This window comes from Epinephelus fuscoguttatus, linkage group LG11, assembly GCF_011397635.1.
Source record: "Epinephelus fuscoguttatus linkage group LG11, E.fuscoguttatus.final_Chr_v1".
NCBI lineage: Eukaryota > Metazoa > Chordata > Actinopteri > Perciformes > Serranidae > Epinephelus > Epinephelus fuscoguttatus.
In genome coordinates, this window is record NC_064762.1 from 12,515,005 (window position 1) to 12,531,659 (window position 16,655).

The following is a 16,655-nucleotide window of genomic DNA, read 5'->3' on the forward strand; positions in this document are numbered from 1 at the left end:
CTACCAAAGGAGCGGCACTAACTGAGGCATATTAAATGTCGCCGCACGCAATTGGATAGCACGATAGCCAATCAGAGCAAAAAACAAGGTGTTCATTGCAGTTAGCCCCATTGGTTTGCCGACCAGTGGGGCTAACTGATATATTATGCTTTTGCTGTATCCCGTCGGCAAAACGGCAAAAATGTCCTTCCTGGAAGCGAAAGCTTCTAGGGCAGTCTTCTGTTCCTCTCTCAAGGAGAAATATAAGTGTAGTTGGCTTAGCGTTTCTTCCAAAGCTTAATTGAATGGACGCAGTCCTTCAGCAGCTGCCATCTTGGCTGTTTACTTTTCGACTCCTACGGCGTAGCGCTGTCATCATCATGTTACGCCCGCCCAGAGCCCGCCTCTGTCAGATAGACTGATCTGATTGGTCCGATGGCGATACACCGGACAACGCTTGTCGGGGCCATATCCCCGTGCAGAGCAAATTCGAATTTGCTAGGGGCGGGGTATCTGGATTTCCAGGTTAGGCCATTTAAACGTCACACCTACCTTGTTTGGTCGAGACTTTGGTCACTTTTTTTTTTTAAAGATATTTTTCTGGGCATTTTTAAGCCTTTATTTGATAGGACAGATGAGCGTGAAAGGGGAGAGAGAGGGGGAGTGACATGCAGCAAAGGGCCACAGGCTGGAGTCGAACCCGGGCCGCTGCGGCAACAGCCTTGTACATGGGGCGCCTGCTCTACCACTAAGCCACCGACGCCCTGACTTTGGTCACTTTAATTTGAACCAAGACCTCCCCAGATCACACCGTCAACCCTTGCTCCAGATCAAACTGAACCACGGTTTGGTTTGTTCCTGGCATGAAAACATTTATTGGATGGTTCAGACCTTACAGGAAATTGGCAAGCTGTCGCCAAGTGGTAGTAATAGTGTGGCGCCTCATTGCATAGTATGTTTGTGTGATTTAGCCACAGAGAGTGATGGTAGCTGAGCTCAGAGTAGATAGGTGGTGGTGATCGGAGCAGGGAAAATGTTAAGTGGTGGTAAATATACAGTGTAGGTTTCAGATTGTTCAGATTTACGGTACAATATAACAAAATGAGTACATGGGTAACAGAGGAGATGACTTTATAAAGAGTCACAGACTCACATCTTTCCATTATTTTGTGAGGGGATGGCAGAGCTTGTCCACAAACCAATCAATTTCAAGTATAGAGAGATGCAGCTGACGCAGGTGATGATGACAGGAGTGACTTGGTATGTCATGTAGTTCTTTAGTGCACTCACATAATGGATCAAATGCAAACCTTGGTTCAGACTTCCAGGTGTATAAAGGCCGTTAAAGCAGTATATTTCTGTCAGGTCTTACAGGCATGACAGCCACAAACCTCAATAGGCTGTGACAGGACAACAAAGGACGAACAGTGAGTTCATCGAGCCATGGTATGAAACACACTGTACTCCAACACGGTTTCATTCAGCGAGCCTCTCAGCACCACGGACAGCTCTCATTTACCATCAGCTGACAGTGTTTTATGATGAGGTGAGAGGATCAGTAGTATGTTGACAAAGTAGAGTAAATGTCAGTCAGCACCTTTCACCAGAGTGGTAATCACTCAGCAGCTCTGTGGAGGCTTGACCTTGAACATTCATGTTCCTGTTTGCAACCTACACTGAAGCATTTAAAGGGACAGTGCACCCCAAAATCAAAATTCATGTCATCCTCTCACCTGTAGTGCTTCTTATCAATCTAGATCATTTTGGTGTGCGCTTTAGTGTCTGAGAATCTTTTACTACATTTTAATAGTTAAGGAGCTTGATAAGGGGCCGTACACATGCCACATCACAATGACATCACTTTGTTATCTGGAGGCAAAACCTGCCTCTCCACCACAGGGCTGTAGGCTACATAGGATTCTTAAAATGTGGTCTTGTTGTGTTATTGGGAGCCAGAATAGAAGAAGTCATGGCTCAAAACTTAAATTTTATCACATACCAGCTGCCACTGCCTGTCAACAAAAACAAAGACAACTATGGTGAAATGTGAATAGACGAAAGGACTGGACGGAGGCGATCATCAAAAATGCTCACATGCGCAGCGCACACTTCATATCAGGTTAGGGGAAAAGTAGTGTCGTCCAGTAGTGTTGTTCAAGTGTCGTCCTCCTTTGTAAGATTGACACAGTAACCAACCACAAAGCTTCCTGTGACATCATCCATCCACTGAGTGAGAGCATATAGGTCGGCCAGTCTGGTCCCGTTGGTCAGTGTTTACTTATACAAGTAACACTTGTGGTCCTGGAGAGTGAGTGACCTGACATGGTGCGTTGGTAAATTCAGTCTGACGCTCTACACTGAAATGAGAGCCCTGTTGGTCGAAGAAATGGAGCTTTATATTTCTATATGAATTAATGAACGGTTACGGTAATCCTAAAGCCCTTTTTAGATAGGAATTGGGCAAATTTGCAGGAAAGCCCAATCAGTCTTTTTTCAGCATTGGCAGTATAAAAACAAAATCGGGGAGTGCAGCAAAATGCCGCCTACCTACTTTTGTTTATACAGAATGTGCCTTTTTCGGGGCAATGGGGGGTGTGAGCAAGTAACAAAACATGTAGCTCAGCGTGTGACGTAAACAGTGACGTGGGAGGGAAGCCACGGCTGGTCAGTCCTTCGGCGATTCTCTCGTAAGCTGGCCATCCTTCACCGTCCCCGTCATCTGACGGTTAATGGTCTCTATGTTTGCGAGGACAAGGAGGGCACGCAATTCTCCCCAGTTGCTCATCTTTACAGTGTCTGTCAGGTTTGCGTTTCCCTCTTGCTACTAGCTGCTCGCTAATTCCTGCTATCAGCTGTTTCCTGTTTATCCACCGCCAGTGGCTCGCACGTGCGGCGTCATCAACAGCTCCTCCCACAAGTCATCAACAGCCCCTCCCGTTGCAGAAGACCGCCTCAGTCTGCTTAAACTAAAAGGGTTCCGCCAATATGTCTACCCTACGAGGCGGAAAATTGGGCACCTCGGATCAACTCGCCAATCTGGCTCTGTGTGTCTAAATGCTCGCAGCTTGCCGGCAAAACGGCCCAAATTCGCGGAAGATCTGGCAGTGTAAAAGGGACTACACATTCACTCCACTCGGCGCTCTGCCACTCCGAGAGTGCGGTGCTCTGGATGCCGAACAGTACATTTCGACAGCGCTCCAAATTTACCAGCAGTCCAGTTTGTGCCAGAATGCACTCCAGCACTCAGCATGAGTATTTCTGAATGCACCACTCTTATCATCTTCCTGCATAGTCTGAAACAAGCCAACAGAACTTGCTAGCTAACACTTGCTAATGTCTGTGGAGAATTGTTTTGCCTCCAGCTAAGCCCTGCCCACCAAAAGTGTCATACAAAAAAATTGCTCATTAATTGTTGTCAAGGTAATATTGTTCAGTTAATCGTGATATTGATTTGAGGTCATATCGCCCAGCCTTACTACAAGTAAGAGGAAAACTGTGTATTTTGGATCTAGGTGTGAACGGTCCCTTTAAGGTAGGTGTTGATATTAAACTGAAATCCCCTATGAAATGTTCCAAATGGACAAAAACATGTTTTCAATAGCAGGAAAGCCACCGTAGTTTCTTTTGCAGATAACCTTCAAAAATAGAATGAAGTAAGATAAATAAAGAGGATGTAGCAAAGGGCTCGAGCTCCCTGTAGACCCTGAATATGCATGTGAGCTCTGTTGTTGGCAAACATGCTTATTGTCTAACAAATAAAAATACCTCAAAGCCTGCTGAGGGGCTCACATCTCTGGATGCACACCCCTTAATGTTCACTCCTGAAGATTCAGTTAATAGCAGGGCATTCTTCATTCACCCCGTGTGTGTGTCTAAAATTATCTACAGTATTACCTTCAAGTGTCACCTGTGTGTTGAAAGCGGTTCAAATTTGAAAGACTACAGTGGAGCGCTTTGATGTCAGAATATTTATTTAGTCTGAGTTTATTCCTTTAGGAAAGACGGTGACATATGGAGGAAATTATTCCACAGGAGTTTATTGAAGCTCTGTTTCAGTGCCATTCACCTGATTGTTTTTGATTGTGTGTGTGTACACCTGCGTGCCTGTTTGCATGGTCCTTATTATGTTTTGGTGTTAGAGTGTGTGTGTGTGTGTGTGTGTGTGTGTGTGTGTGTGTGTGTGTGCGCGCGTGTCTCTTCCTCTAAATGGAGTGAAAGAAGTCTCATGCCAGTTATTCTCAGGAGGGATAGATGACTCCACTTTCATCTGTCTAGCCCTCTGTCTCTCTCTCTCTCTCTCACACACACACACACACACACACTCACACCCACACACACATATGCTACTGCAGTCTTTTTTACTTCATCTCCATTTTTATCCTTTGGTGAACTGTGTGTGTGTGTGTGTGTGTGTGTGTGTGTGTGTGTGTTTTCGCACACGTGGCTTCTGACAGCTTTCTGCTCTGCCTATCGATTTGCCCCAAAGCAGCTCTCGTCTCTCTCCGTCTTTCTTACACTCACACACACACTTCCTCTCTTTTTTTCTCCCCTGTTTTATTATCATATGCTGATAGCTGGGTTAGACTGCATTGCAGTTTTTAATCAGTGTAGAGATACCCTGTCTGACTACACAAGCTTTTTTTGGACAAACTACAGCGCTCTCTGTAATTGCTGTTTGTCCTAAAGAAACGTGCGTGTGACTGTGCTCTTGTACAACTTTATAAAACTTTAGAAGTGATGACTTTTGAGTCAGCCCTCTTAGTTTAGGGTGAAAAGAAAGAAACATCCCAAGTGAGACAGTATAACAAGCGTGAGTGTGCAGTTTTACAAAGAGATAAGGCCGATGTCAGTGCGGTGAAGCATCCTATGTTGACCCCATTTTGCTGTAAGATGCATTACGTACGTTTTCTGCATTAAAAATTCTGAAAATGTCCAGATTAGGGATGTTAGTTACAGTTAATTTTGCTTTTAATAGCCTGACACCAATTAACTGGTAACTAATCAGCTGTGAGGCACCAGTGCTAACCACTGTGTTACCGTGCTGCTCTACTAACTGATTCCTTGTTAAGTAAAACAAACAAACAAAAAACCTGCAAAATGAAATGTTTTGTGATGTAAATGTTTTGCATTTTATTTTATTTTCTGTTGTTTTTGCTAACAGATAGCTGGCTAGCTGCGTTAACATGTGGAAACATAGTGCCCACTGCCCAGCCTCTAGTCTACTGGTCAGCTAACATTAGCTTTAGCCGCTTGGTGGGAGCTAGCTAGCAGTGCTGCTGCTTTGTGAATACTGTTGGTAACACATGTTGCTATGATAACATGGTGGACACCCTCTGGTCTCTAGAGGTAGGTAGCATGGTGATTAAGCAGCTTAATTTTCAGCCGCAAATCCCCTTTAGCATTGTTAACTGTTTTAGCACCAGTGGCCATGCTGACACTGTTAGCTAATGTTGCTAACAGAGCTAACATTGATAACACATGTCTGGTGGACCTGAGTTTTAGTGCTGCATTTCAAAGCACTGTCCATTTAGAGGTGGTATGTTTTTTGATGTAAATGTTTTGCCTTTTATTATATTTTCTGTTGGTTTTGCTAACAGACAGCTGGCTAGCTGCATTAACATGCGGAAACATAGTGCCAACTGCTCAGCCTCAACATTAGCTTTAGCCGCTCTTCACTGCACCCACCCCGGGTTGGGTGGGAGATAGCTAGCTGTGCCACTGATTTGTAATTACTGTTGGTAACATGTGTTGCTATGGAAACATGGTAGACACCCTCTGGTCTCCCCCAGGTAGCCCAAGTGGCTTCATTTTGAGCCGTAGATCCCCTTTAGCATTGTGAACTGTTTTACCACCAATAGCCGTGCTAACACTGCTAATGTTGCTAACGGAGCTAACATTGACAACACAGGTCTAGTTAACAATGCTAAAGGGCGCTTGTAACTCAAAACTGAGTCACTTACTCACTGGGGCGACGTGGGAGGAGACTGGAGGGTTGTCATAATGTTTTCAAAGTAACATTGTCGGATCAGGACAATGTTATCAGTGGTAATCACTAAATGAGCAGCACCACTAGCAAGCATTAGCTCCCAGCAGACCCTGCTGGTGGGAGTGCAGTTAATCGAAATATGGAAAAATTGACTTATAGACCAACATGCAGACCCGGTCAAAAATATTTTTGTTGGATAAACAAATAACAGTAACCATTGACACATCTTAGACTAGGCCAATATTTTAGGATGTGCACATTATCCCAAATGTTTCTAACAATGTCCAAACCCAGAGAAATCTATAATTTGAATTAAAGACACAGTCCTTGTCATTTGGTCGCCGTCACTTGTCACTTGCTTCATATCCTCTATTCCCATGCGTCAAGGTTGTTTGCAAGAAGCTAATATAAATTGACATTTGATCCAGTTTAAGCTACATTTTTACAATGAACATTTCAGATCTTGGTTGGTTTTAACTATACATTTTTTTACTCACTAAATGAGGGATTTTAAGTAAGAAAACAAGCTGACTAGATGTTTAGCAACTCGGCTCCAGCCCCTGCTGTGCTGAATAGCTTCAGAGAAACAGTGATTTTTAATGTGAAACTGCTTTATTCTGTGTTTTTACTGGTTTAAATCACTGGGTATGCTTGTTTTGGAGAGGAGGAGACCTCTGCACATAATTTGTCTCCTGGTAAAAACCTCCTAAATGTCTGGATCTTAAGTTATCAGAGAAAAAAAAGGTGAGCACATATAAGCAGGTGCTGAGCTAGTGGCCTCTCTGAAACGAGCTGAACAGCGTCAGAGAAACACTGATTTTTAATGTGAAACTGCTTTACTCAGTGTTCTTACCAGTTTAATCACCAGGTCTGTTTGTTTTGGAGAGGACGAGACCTCTGCAGGTAATTCAGCTCTCTGTAAAAATCTCCTGAATGATGAACACTGAAGAAATCATAACAGGGAGAAACTGACTGCAGTGACAGCATCGCTCTGCCTTTTGCATTGTTCTGATTGAAGGGCCCCTAGCTGCAGAAAATTACATATTGTAGGCTACATTGAAGGGGAAAGGAGTCATGAAATTTCATAATGCTCACCAGTTCATGAACAAATCACAGCAGTTGGGAAAATGCAGTACCTATTCCACAGTATCACTTTACACATGCACCAAGGCTCATACAAGCCCCCACACCCATTGATGTTTCCCTGTATTAAAAAGTAAAAGGTTGTCAGAGTGATAATGTAGCTGCTGGTAACTACTAGTTGTCAAGATTCATTTGCTTCAGCCTCCCCGTCTGCTTACTTCATTTCCATGCTTTTCTCTCGCCTCCCGTGTCCCTGTGTATCATTTTGCTAAAAGCATGGCTACTTCCAGTCACAGTGGGCGAGCATGTAGCATGTGGTCGGCATAATTTTAACAGCACTGTTTCCCATGCCAGCAGAGGGGGAAAAAAAAAAGTGGTTTTGAAGCTTGAAATTACAGGCAGTGAGAGCGAGCAGCTCTTTGTTTGTGTGTTTGCTTTCATGCTTCTGTGTGCATGCGCTGCTCTCTGTCACACAGCACTGTCTGTATGTGGTATCGTATTATTTGCTGACCCCTCGGTATCAGAGGTTGCAACTGGCTTACATGAATCTCTGTGTTGATCGGAATTATGCGTGTATGTGTATGTGTGCGGTGTGAGTGTGCGATTGCTTTTCTACTTGTACCCGTTGTGTTTTTGTGCATGTCTATGCTCATGTTTGTACAGCCCATCTTTAATAGAAAGTGTTTGTATGTAGCCGTAGTCCATGTTTGCTTCTTCATTTTGTTTGTTTTGTTTTGTTTGCTTCTACTGTTTTTTTGTTTTGTTTGTTTTTTTCTACTTTCTTTCCTCAGTGCTTTGGAATAACTTCATATCTGTCAAAGAAACTTATAACCAATCAGGATGAGTGTGGGCTAGTAGCTTGAGAGGTGCCAGTTCATCTTCTGGGCATTGCTGAGGTGCCCTAACTGTCTGGAGCACCTGACTAACAGAGTGAAAAAATAATGATTTAAAGGCACACAATTTGAATATCAATTACTCAGCCCATGTTACGTTGAATTTATCAAGAAAACATTGTTTTTCTTGCATTTTTCTGGTACAAGAAGAATCCAAAAATAGAGAAAAGTTTTAATGAATTGAAGTCATTGGGGTCCACATGTAACAACAGCAGCACTACATCGAAACATGCAGTATAATCTAAGTCTCATTTACCCAGTCATATGCTCAGTACTTCCCAAACAGACAGCCCTATCTGACGCAGAACTGAACTGAAGATGAAACTTCTCTATGTTCTCTTCAAAGCCACACTCCATTGACAAATACAATAATTTTAACTCGCTGAACACAGGAGATGCTGGTCTACCACTGCCTCGATTGATTAGCTAGTTTGTGTTATTATGTGACTTTGGTATTTGAGAGGGTTAATTCAGATTGATCAAAGTCACACATTAACACAAGGACACTTACTGACTAAGGCAGTGTTAGACCAGCAGCTCCTGTGTTCAGCGAGGTAAAACTGTTGTTTTTGTCAGTAGAGTCCGGCTTTGAAGAGAGCACAGACAAGTTTCACTCTCCGCATAATTTCCTGTCAAAAAGGATAGATGATACTTAGATTATACTGCACGAGTTGTGTGACACAAGCAGATGTTTTGATAAAGTTTTGCTGTCATTAAACACAGACACTTAAGTTCATCAAGAATTTTCTGCTTTTGGATTCGTTGTTCACCGGAAGCATGCAAGAAAAACAGTTTTTCCCACAAATTCTAGGCAGCACAGTGTAATTGATATACAAATGGTCTTTTGGGGGGGTGAAGTATTCTTTTAATGAGATACTTCTGTATATTCCATGAAATGTCAACTACTACTATGGGGGTTTTATCAGCTGCAGTTACTGTAGCTAGATAAGTCAGCTAACGTTAGCTCAGTGAGTCTGCAGTGTGACACAGGGATGTGGTACTACAGTTGTAAACAGGGCTTTTTATGTAACAGAATGTTTACCACAAGCAGTAGTTGATTAATAATATGCTATAATATGGCCTTGACGAACACTTGAGCTACTGTTGTAGTGAGTCGGTCATGTTGACAATTACAGTTTACATAAAGTAAACAAACATACTGCTTAATCTACGCCTTATGCCAAGTTCACACTGCATGTGGAAGCGCTTGTTTTCAGCGCCCATGTTAACCAATTGGGCCTTTCACAGTGGTCGTGTTGTGGCACCAAGTGTCCTCGCTGGCTTGTGATCTGCAGGGATAGTTTCAGAATCTGGTCTATTTTTTTTCTGTGAGCTGTGAACGAATATGGCAAGAAAACACTAACAATCTACTTTTAATAAAATAAGGGATATATTAGATATATAAATTATCTGACTATGTTAAAGATAAGAATATGCATCCCATGCTTCCGCATTTTTGTGATATTTGTTGTTTTAAACAGAGAGCAAGGGGGCAAGCAGAGCCACACACATACACAATCACACACACACACACACACACACACACATTGAGACAGAGACACAGAATTTTAAATGTGATTTAAACAGAGCACAGAGCAGAGTCGCTTGCATATCTGGTGTGAACAGCCAGCTGCAGGACAACTGGCAAATTGGGTTACACTTCAGACCTTGTGTTATTGGTTATTGAAAGGCAACAATACAAAAGTAGGCACTTTGTCTTGTAGAGGAATCCAAAGTTTGACAGGCCTACAGAGGCTGCTTACATAATATTCTGTGATTGGACAGTCGTTATTTGAAAAAAAAGGTTTAAAACTTATCCTGGGAGAGTGGTGATGAGCCAAACAAACATTCAACCTTTGTTCATAAATATACTTTGCAATTAGCATTTATCCTGCCGTCTAACTAACTGATCTTGGACTGGGCAGATGGATAGGGATTGAGTTTGCAAGTGTTTGAAAGCCGGATAGATGCGAAAGCGAAGAATGTATGATGACTGATTGACTGAGAGAGCGCATGTCAGATGTAATTTGCCAGCGCTCCTCTGCTAAGTGTTATGGTATTGGCTGACAGTCTCATCCCTCACTCCCTCCCTCCTCTGTCTGCCCTCCTGCCCTCCTGCACTCTGTTCTTTGTACAACACCACAGAGGAAATGTTGATTTTAATCACTAGGCATAATTAATTACCATCCCTCCTTGTTAAGAAAATAAAAGCCTCACAGCCACATTGTAATTGGCAGCGATTTAATTTGTGGTCTACTGTAGGTGAGTTTTGATGGGTGTGTGTGTGTCTGTGTGTGTGCAAGCGTGTGAGAGGATGTAGGTGTGTGTTTGTGAGTCTGAATGCAACTTGCAATGTGTTTTGTCGGGAGAACATGTAATCAAAATATTACCAGGGAATCCCAAGGTCTTGTATTCCTTTGAATTTTCAAACAATAAATAAATGTGGCCGTAAACATCAGAAAATGCTTCAATAGCGGGAGGCTGTTCGGTATTCAGCATTCATACCACAGTGAGGCAGTAACAATGACGAACAGGCTTTGGGTTGCAGTTTACATTCAGTGATGAATTTGAGAGCTTTAGATTGCAGCGAGGGCTTTTTACAGGTAGTTAAGATTCCATTTCTGTTTCCCAAATGACCTCCATTTCCAGAGGGTCCTGAGCTTCAGCTTTGATCATTTATTGCTCCATCCCCCATCATAAGGCGCTTCACTACCCCACGGTGCGTGGATCTGCTGCGCTGCCACTTATTTGCATGTGCATTTACTTGTAAATTAGAGGTTTAACACCACCGATGTCTCCGAATCAGTCAGAGTACTTGATTAAGGAAATCAGCCGATGTGAGCACTGCTTAATTACCAGTCATCCATTGCACCTTGTGTCGGTCCATTGTAACACTATGACAAGAGGAAGTGGATTATATGGAGTCCCACTGCCGACACAAGGAAGTAAGAGACTGTCGGACCGGTTAGTAAATGATACTGTTGGTTAAAGGAGCTGTAAACAATATTCAGAGCATATCTATGATTCAGAGGTTGCCTGACCATGGTTCTCAACATGGAGCTGCAGCTAGCAGCTAATGTTGATAACAGCGCTAACAACAGCAACAGTGCTGACAGAGCTAACAGTGTTAACCTGGGGGGGAAACAGAGGTTCGGCATTGTGCTTTCGTGGCAATGCGGGGCGCAGTGCCGGACCATCATGGTGAAGAAGGAGCTGACCTAGAGGGCAAAGCTTTCGATTTACTGGTCCATATATGTCCCAACCCTCATCTATGGTCATGAGCTCTGGGTAGTGACCGAAAGAATGAGGTCGCGGACACAAGGGACCGGTGGCTGGGCTCAGCCTTACTGCGCATTCACACCTAAAGCGCCATGAGCGCCAGCGGTCGCTCAGGTTGCTGGCATCACGCTGCCTGGCAGATCTGGCAGTACTTGCAGAAGGCTGCCAAGGGGCGGGGCTTTCAAGCTGCACTGCAGATGTGGTGCTATGCATTGGTTTACATGGATCGACACAAGCCTATTTTACTTACCAGACAAACCAACAATTTTAGATGCCCTTTTCCAGGCCTCTGACTTCTTCTGGATGTGTCTGTAAATAAACAGAGACACATCATATAGCTCCAGGAAACCGGAGACCGCCACAATCAACTTCTCCTCCATTTTCGTCTTCTCTTTCTTTTTCTTTCACCGTCCCGCCTAGAATATTCACCGTCTGCAATTGGCTGCTGCTCGCTGCTGCTTCAGCGGTGTCGCTGCTCATTTGCATAAAGTTGAGCTTCTCTCAACTTCACAGTGACGCTCCAGTTGCTGGCATCGCGCTGCTCGCTGCTGCTGAGGCTCCAGACGCCCTTAGTAGCAAGCGTACATTGAAAATGAATGGCTGCCAGCCGCTTATGAAGCTCATGAAGCTTTTGGTGTGAATGCACAGTTAGAGATAAGGTTAGGAGCTCAGACATCTGGAGGGAGCTTGGAGTAGAGCCGCTGCTCTTAGCGCCGAAAAGCTTTATAGATTCTTAGACCTTCAAACAAAGGAGGATATAGATCTTTCTACTGCTGCAACAATCCATTTCACAAGTGAAGGTTGTTGTATACAATCCACAGACCTTGTTGTCAGCGGTTTCATGTAGGAACTATTTTCCATCCATTTTCATCTGCTTAACCGGGGCCATTTTGTGGGGGCAGCAGGCCAAGCAAAGCACCCCAGACATCGCTTTCCCCAGCAATGCTTGGACCCCAAGGAGTTCCCCGGCCAGTGGGACGTGCCTAGAACACCTCCAACAGAAGGTGCCCAGGCGGCATCCTGATCAGATGCCCGAACCACCTCAACTGACCCCTTTTGACGCAAAGGAGCAGCGGCTCTACTCCGAGCTCCCTCTGGATGCCCGAGCTCCTTACCCAATCTCTAAGGCTGAGCCCAGCCACCCCACGGAGGAAACTCATTTGGGCCAGAACTATTTTCTTTCTACCAAACTACACCTGCCAACCGTGTCATTGCACAGGAGGAAGTGTGCTTCTACTGGTAGCTCACCTAGCCAGCTACCCTTACAACTCAGCTGATGAGGATGCCATTAATGTTTATGTCTTGGCTGTGCACAAGCCTCTTGACCATTGCTAGATATGCAATGATATGTTTGGTGGTTGTAGTTTGGTAGAGAGAAAATATTTCCTACATGAAACAGCTCACAACAAGGTCTAGAATCTGTATAGAGATGTTGCTGTTGAGTTTTTCAAATGTATTTTTTTGGCACTTTGAGCACAGGCTGAGTGCCGTCTTTTTTTATTTCAGTATATTCAAGAGAAGTCAGACATCTCTACTCACAACAAAACAGTCTAGACTGATAAATAGCACTACAGGTAAGAAGGCAAATATGTATTTTTGATTTTTGGATGAACTGTCCCTTTCAGCAATAGTGGAGTGAATCTGTGGCCAACTGACTTTTTGTAGCAAATTTCAGTCACCAGAATAAGTGCCTTTTTATATTTCTGCCTCATCAACATTGAACAGTCACACCTGTTGCATGAACACACATTTGTGTGCCTCTGGTCATTGCGAGTGAACCGGCAATGTGGGGCTTTATTTGCTTTTGACTGCACAATGACCTACACAGCGTAAAACAGCTCACCTGCAGCTCTCCACCGTTTTCAACAAACATCTCTCGGGCATATGTTTCGTTAAAAGGCTTTGTAATCCAGGAGTAAACCACAATGTTGTAGATGCAGCAGGCAGCGGGGCGTGCAGTCCTTGCAGCCACACACACAACTTTGGCATTTGTACATTTAGTCAGCACTGCCCGCCGCTGACAAGCCATTTGTTACAGTATTACTGATTTTTATTTGACAGAGAAAATCATTTTGAAGGCAATATTGTATCATGTATGAGAATAATTGAGGTGGTCTTTGGCATCTTAATGCAGCTATTTATCCTCCCTGAGGAAAAGTGTTTTACTGACTAAAAATGTGTTTCATTAAATTATTGTTAATGGGACAGCTTAATTTGCGAGCCTAAATATGAGTTTGTTGGAGCGGGATTTTCACCAGTGCTGATGCACAGATGGTCTCCGTACCTACCCAGCTTCATTACAAAACTGTCATAATAGAGGTTTAAAGAAGAGGTGGGTGTTTACAGGTTTATTCTCAGACAGTTCCCAGTGTCTTAAAAAGTAGACTGTGTACAGACCTTTATGCTGGTGAATCATCGCCAGGCTTTACATAGATACCCAGTCTTATAAATTTGATCCCACCACTGAGGCTGAACTATGTTTTATGAGTCTGGCTGCAAGTGATGTATGTGTTGTGTGTGTGTGTGTAAATGTGTGCGTGCATGTGTGACGGAGCCTGTCTTTGCAGCAGCCATGCTTTGGCAGGTTGTAGTTTTCCCCTCAGAAATCAGCCGCTCTCTGAACTGTTAAATCACACTAGAAGCCAACCTTTGAGAAGAAAATTAATTACTTTCCCTCCGCCTCCTCCTCCTCTCATTTTTTCCACATTAACCCTCCCTCATTCCTTTTCACTCTCACACTCTCCCTCTCCACTCCATCTCCCTCTTTCTCATAATGGTGTAGAATAAGTTTGGCCACAGGTGACGTTTTTTTAAAACAACAGTGAAATGTGCCATCACTCATGAAGCCTTGTTCCGTCCTCTCAGCGCCTCATCTGAAGTTTGCTTTGATGCTCGTCTAGATTGAGTGTTTCTGATTGCATGGTTCATGCAGGCAGCGTTTTGGCAGGAATGCCTTCACCACAAACTCTGCTGCAATCGTTAGGTTGTCAAGTTTTGCCATCAAATTCGAGAGCTTCATTTGAAATCAATGAAAGCCGCTCTCTTGTTTCTGTCGCGTTTGTATTGGAGAGCGTCTGGAGGAAGTGTCCAACATAATAAATCACTGAAATCCACTTGATGTTGGCATTTATCATCGCATTTATCCACAGCACTGCATGTGTAGCAGAATTTAAAAGAAACAGATGGTTATGGTCTAGTTACTGAGCACTCTTCATTCAGCTAATTTGTGCTTTGTGTTTAATGACCTGGTGGTATCTTAAAAATCTGGAGCCTCACAGCAGGCCTGTGCTTTTTGGTCTCAGATTGATTTGCTGTCTCTCCTCCCTTTCTTCTCAGATTGAGATAGAAGACGTGGAGAATGAGGAGAAGAGATACGCCCTCTTCCTGGAGCTGCTGGAAGCTGCACAGAAGTGGGAGGACTTTCAGCTGCTCACGCTTCTTCTACAAGCGTGGCCACCCATGATGAAAAAGGAAGTGTAAGACCTGTTTTTTTTCATTGCTCTTTCTTTCAAGGTCAAAGCAATTGACCTTTGCTAATCCCCGCCCCTTTGTGGTGATCCGTTAAGCTGTCAGAGTAAGCATGAAGCCCACACTGTAACTAACTGCACTCCCTGAAGAAATATGATCATATATTTGGAGAAATGAAAGAGTGATTCCAGAGAGAAGCAGACAGAGGGGTCTACAGTCTGTGTTTGAAGGATATATCCAGGATGTCAAACTGACTCAGCAGCAACAACAGGTTAAAAAGACAAAGATAGTTAGAAGCTAAAGCCGAACTATAGGCTACAGATCACAGTGTAAAAGTGAACCACCACATCACTGCTGATCGCCACACAAGACAATGAATATAAAGGGAAACTTTGCTGATTTTGAACCAGCTGTGCTCACAGTGTGTGCAGATAAATGATGCAGGGATGGGCAGGGATCTCCGGGGCAAGTCATGTTCATCTGCTCACACTGTGATGACACACAGCTGGTTGAATATGAGCAAAGTTTCCCTGCTTCCCTTCACTGGTTCCTGTACAGCAGGGTCGGTCTTTGTTTCACTGTTATAATCATTAAAAAGCAAAAGCAGCATGTGTATACATTCAGTAGGCTATATCTTCTGTAGCTAGCTAGCTAACCCTACACTTTTCAGGGTCTGGTTTTGGAACAGGGCAGAAACGTATATCTTTTTCCAACCTCTCCAGGTAACGAGTATCATTAATACACGACGTGCCCCAGGCACAATATTTAGCTCCAAATCCACAAAACCAGCCTGAAAAATGAAGGAAATCTGAAACGACTGCATTAGAGTCAATGGAGCACAGCTGTGTTGTTGTCGGACCCTGGTCTGAGCCGGCCTGATGCTATGTTATGATTGGCCAGTCTGCATACAAGGGCGCGACTTAGCGAAGGGTCAATAGTTAGCCTAGTTGGCAACCATAGTGTTTTTTAAACCTCTAACATAATTTCTGCATGGAATGTTGGTGGTCAGCTGCAGACTTCCGGTACCAGTCGTGCACAGTTTGTCCCATTGGTCTTGCTTTCCACATTTATCCATTTCCCAATCCACTCTCTATTCCAGCTGTCTTGGCTGTCCTTGTTTTCCTTTAAAGATTAATTATTTCAGTGAGGGCAACAGCAACTCTCCTTAACCAACTTTTCTTTAAAACAAGCAACCAACATGTGTTATATTCTTCTTCTTCTTCTTCTTCTTCTTCTTCTTCTTCTTCTTCTTCTTCTTGACGACATTTATCTCACACACACCCTTATGGACACATTGATACAGAAACTATGATTTGGCCTTTACCACAATTTGTTAGCCTTCTTCTTAGTTCCAGCTATTCCAGCATTGCCTTGGCATGTGTGAAAGGGTACAAGACAGTAATGTTTCTGGATTTAGCATGTGTGAATAGTGAAAATCACTAGCCGTACCTGAAAGGTTAACCAAGTAATTTACTGGGAACTAAGTGTGAAGGAGAAATCAGACACTACAAGCAGGGTTTATACTGTAACCTGCTCATTGACAAAATCAAGGACACATGAAGACATTAACATTTTAATGGGTGACTCCTGTGCAGTGATACTCATTTCACTGGGAGCAGGAGTGGAGCACAGTTCCTCAAATCACTATATTATTATTACTTCACAGACTTTCACAGTTGGAAATGAAAACAGGCGTCCTCACACAGCTGCAGGCTCTGGACTTGCTGCACCAGCTGGCATCTTATGAGCCTCAGCAAGGTGTTGGCTGTATTATCGATAAGTGCCTAATGATGTGATTGCTCTTCTCCTTCTCCATTGTTCTTGATTAAAAGTGAGTGGTACTCTGAAGCCCGCCGAGACAGTACAGGGTTGTGAGTTTATCCTTCCAGCTCAATCAAATTGGACTGTGTTTCAAACAGTTTCGATCAGCAATTTAAAGTAGAGTTCTTCTCCAGCAGTTGTTAGAA

At 43.6% G+C, this 16,655-nt stretch overlaps 1 protein-coding gene across 1 annotated transcript in view; it reads left to right on the forward strand.

Moving 5' to 3' along the window:
* Nucleotides 1-16,655, forward strand: part of nbas (NBAS subunit of NRZ tethering complex) — a 282,352-nt gene that overhangs the window by 231,375 nt on the left and 34,322 nt on the right. Inside the window, exon 50 of the mRNA XM_049590355.1 lies at nucleotides 14,557-14,696. Coding sequence (XP_049446312.1) covers nucleotides 14,557-14,696 — 140 coding nt within the window. The remainder of the gene's footprint in view (nucleotides 1-14,556; nucleotides 14,697-16,655) is intronic.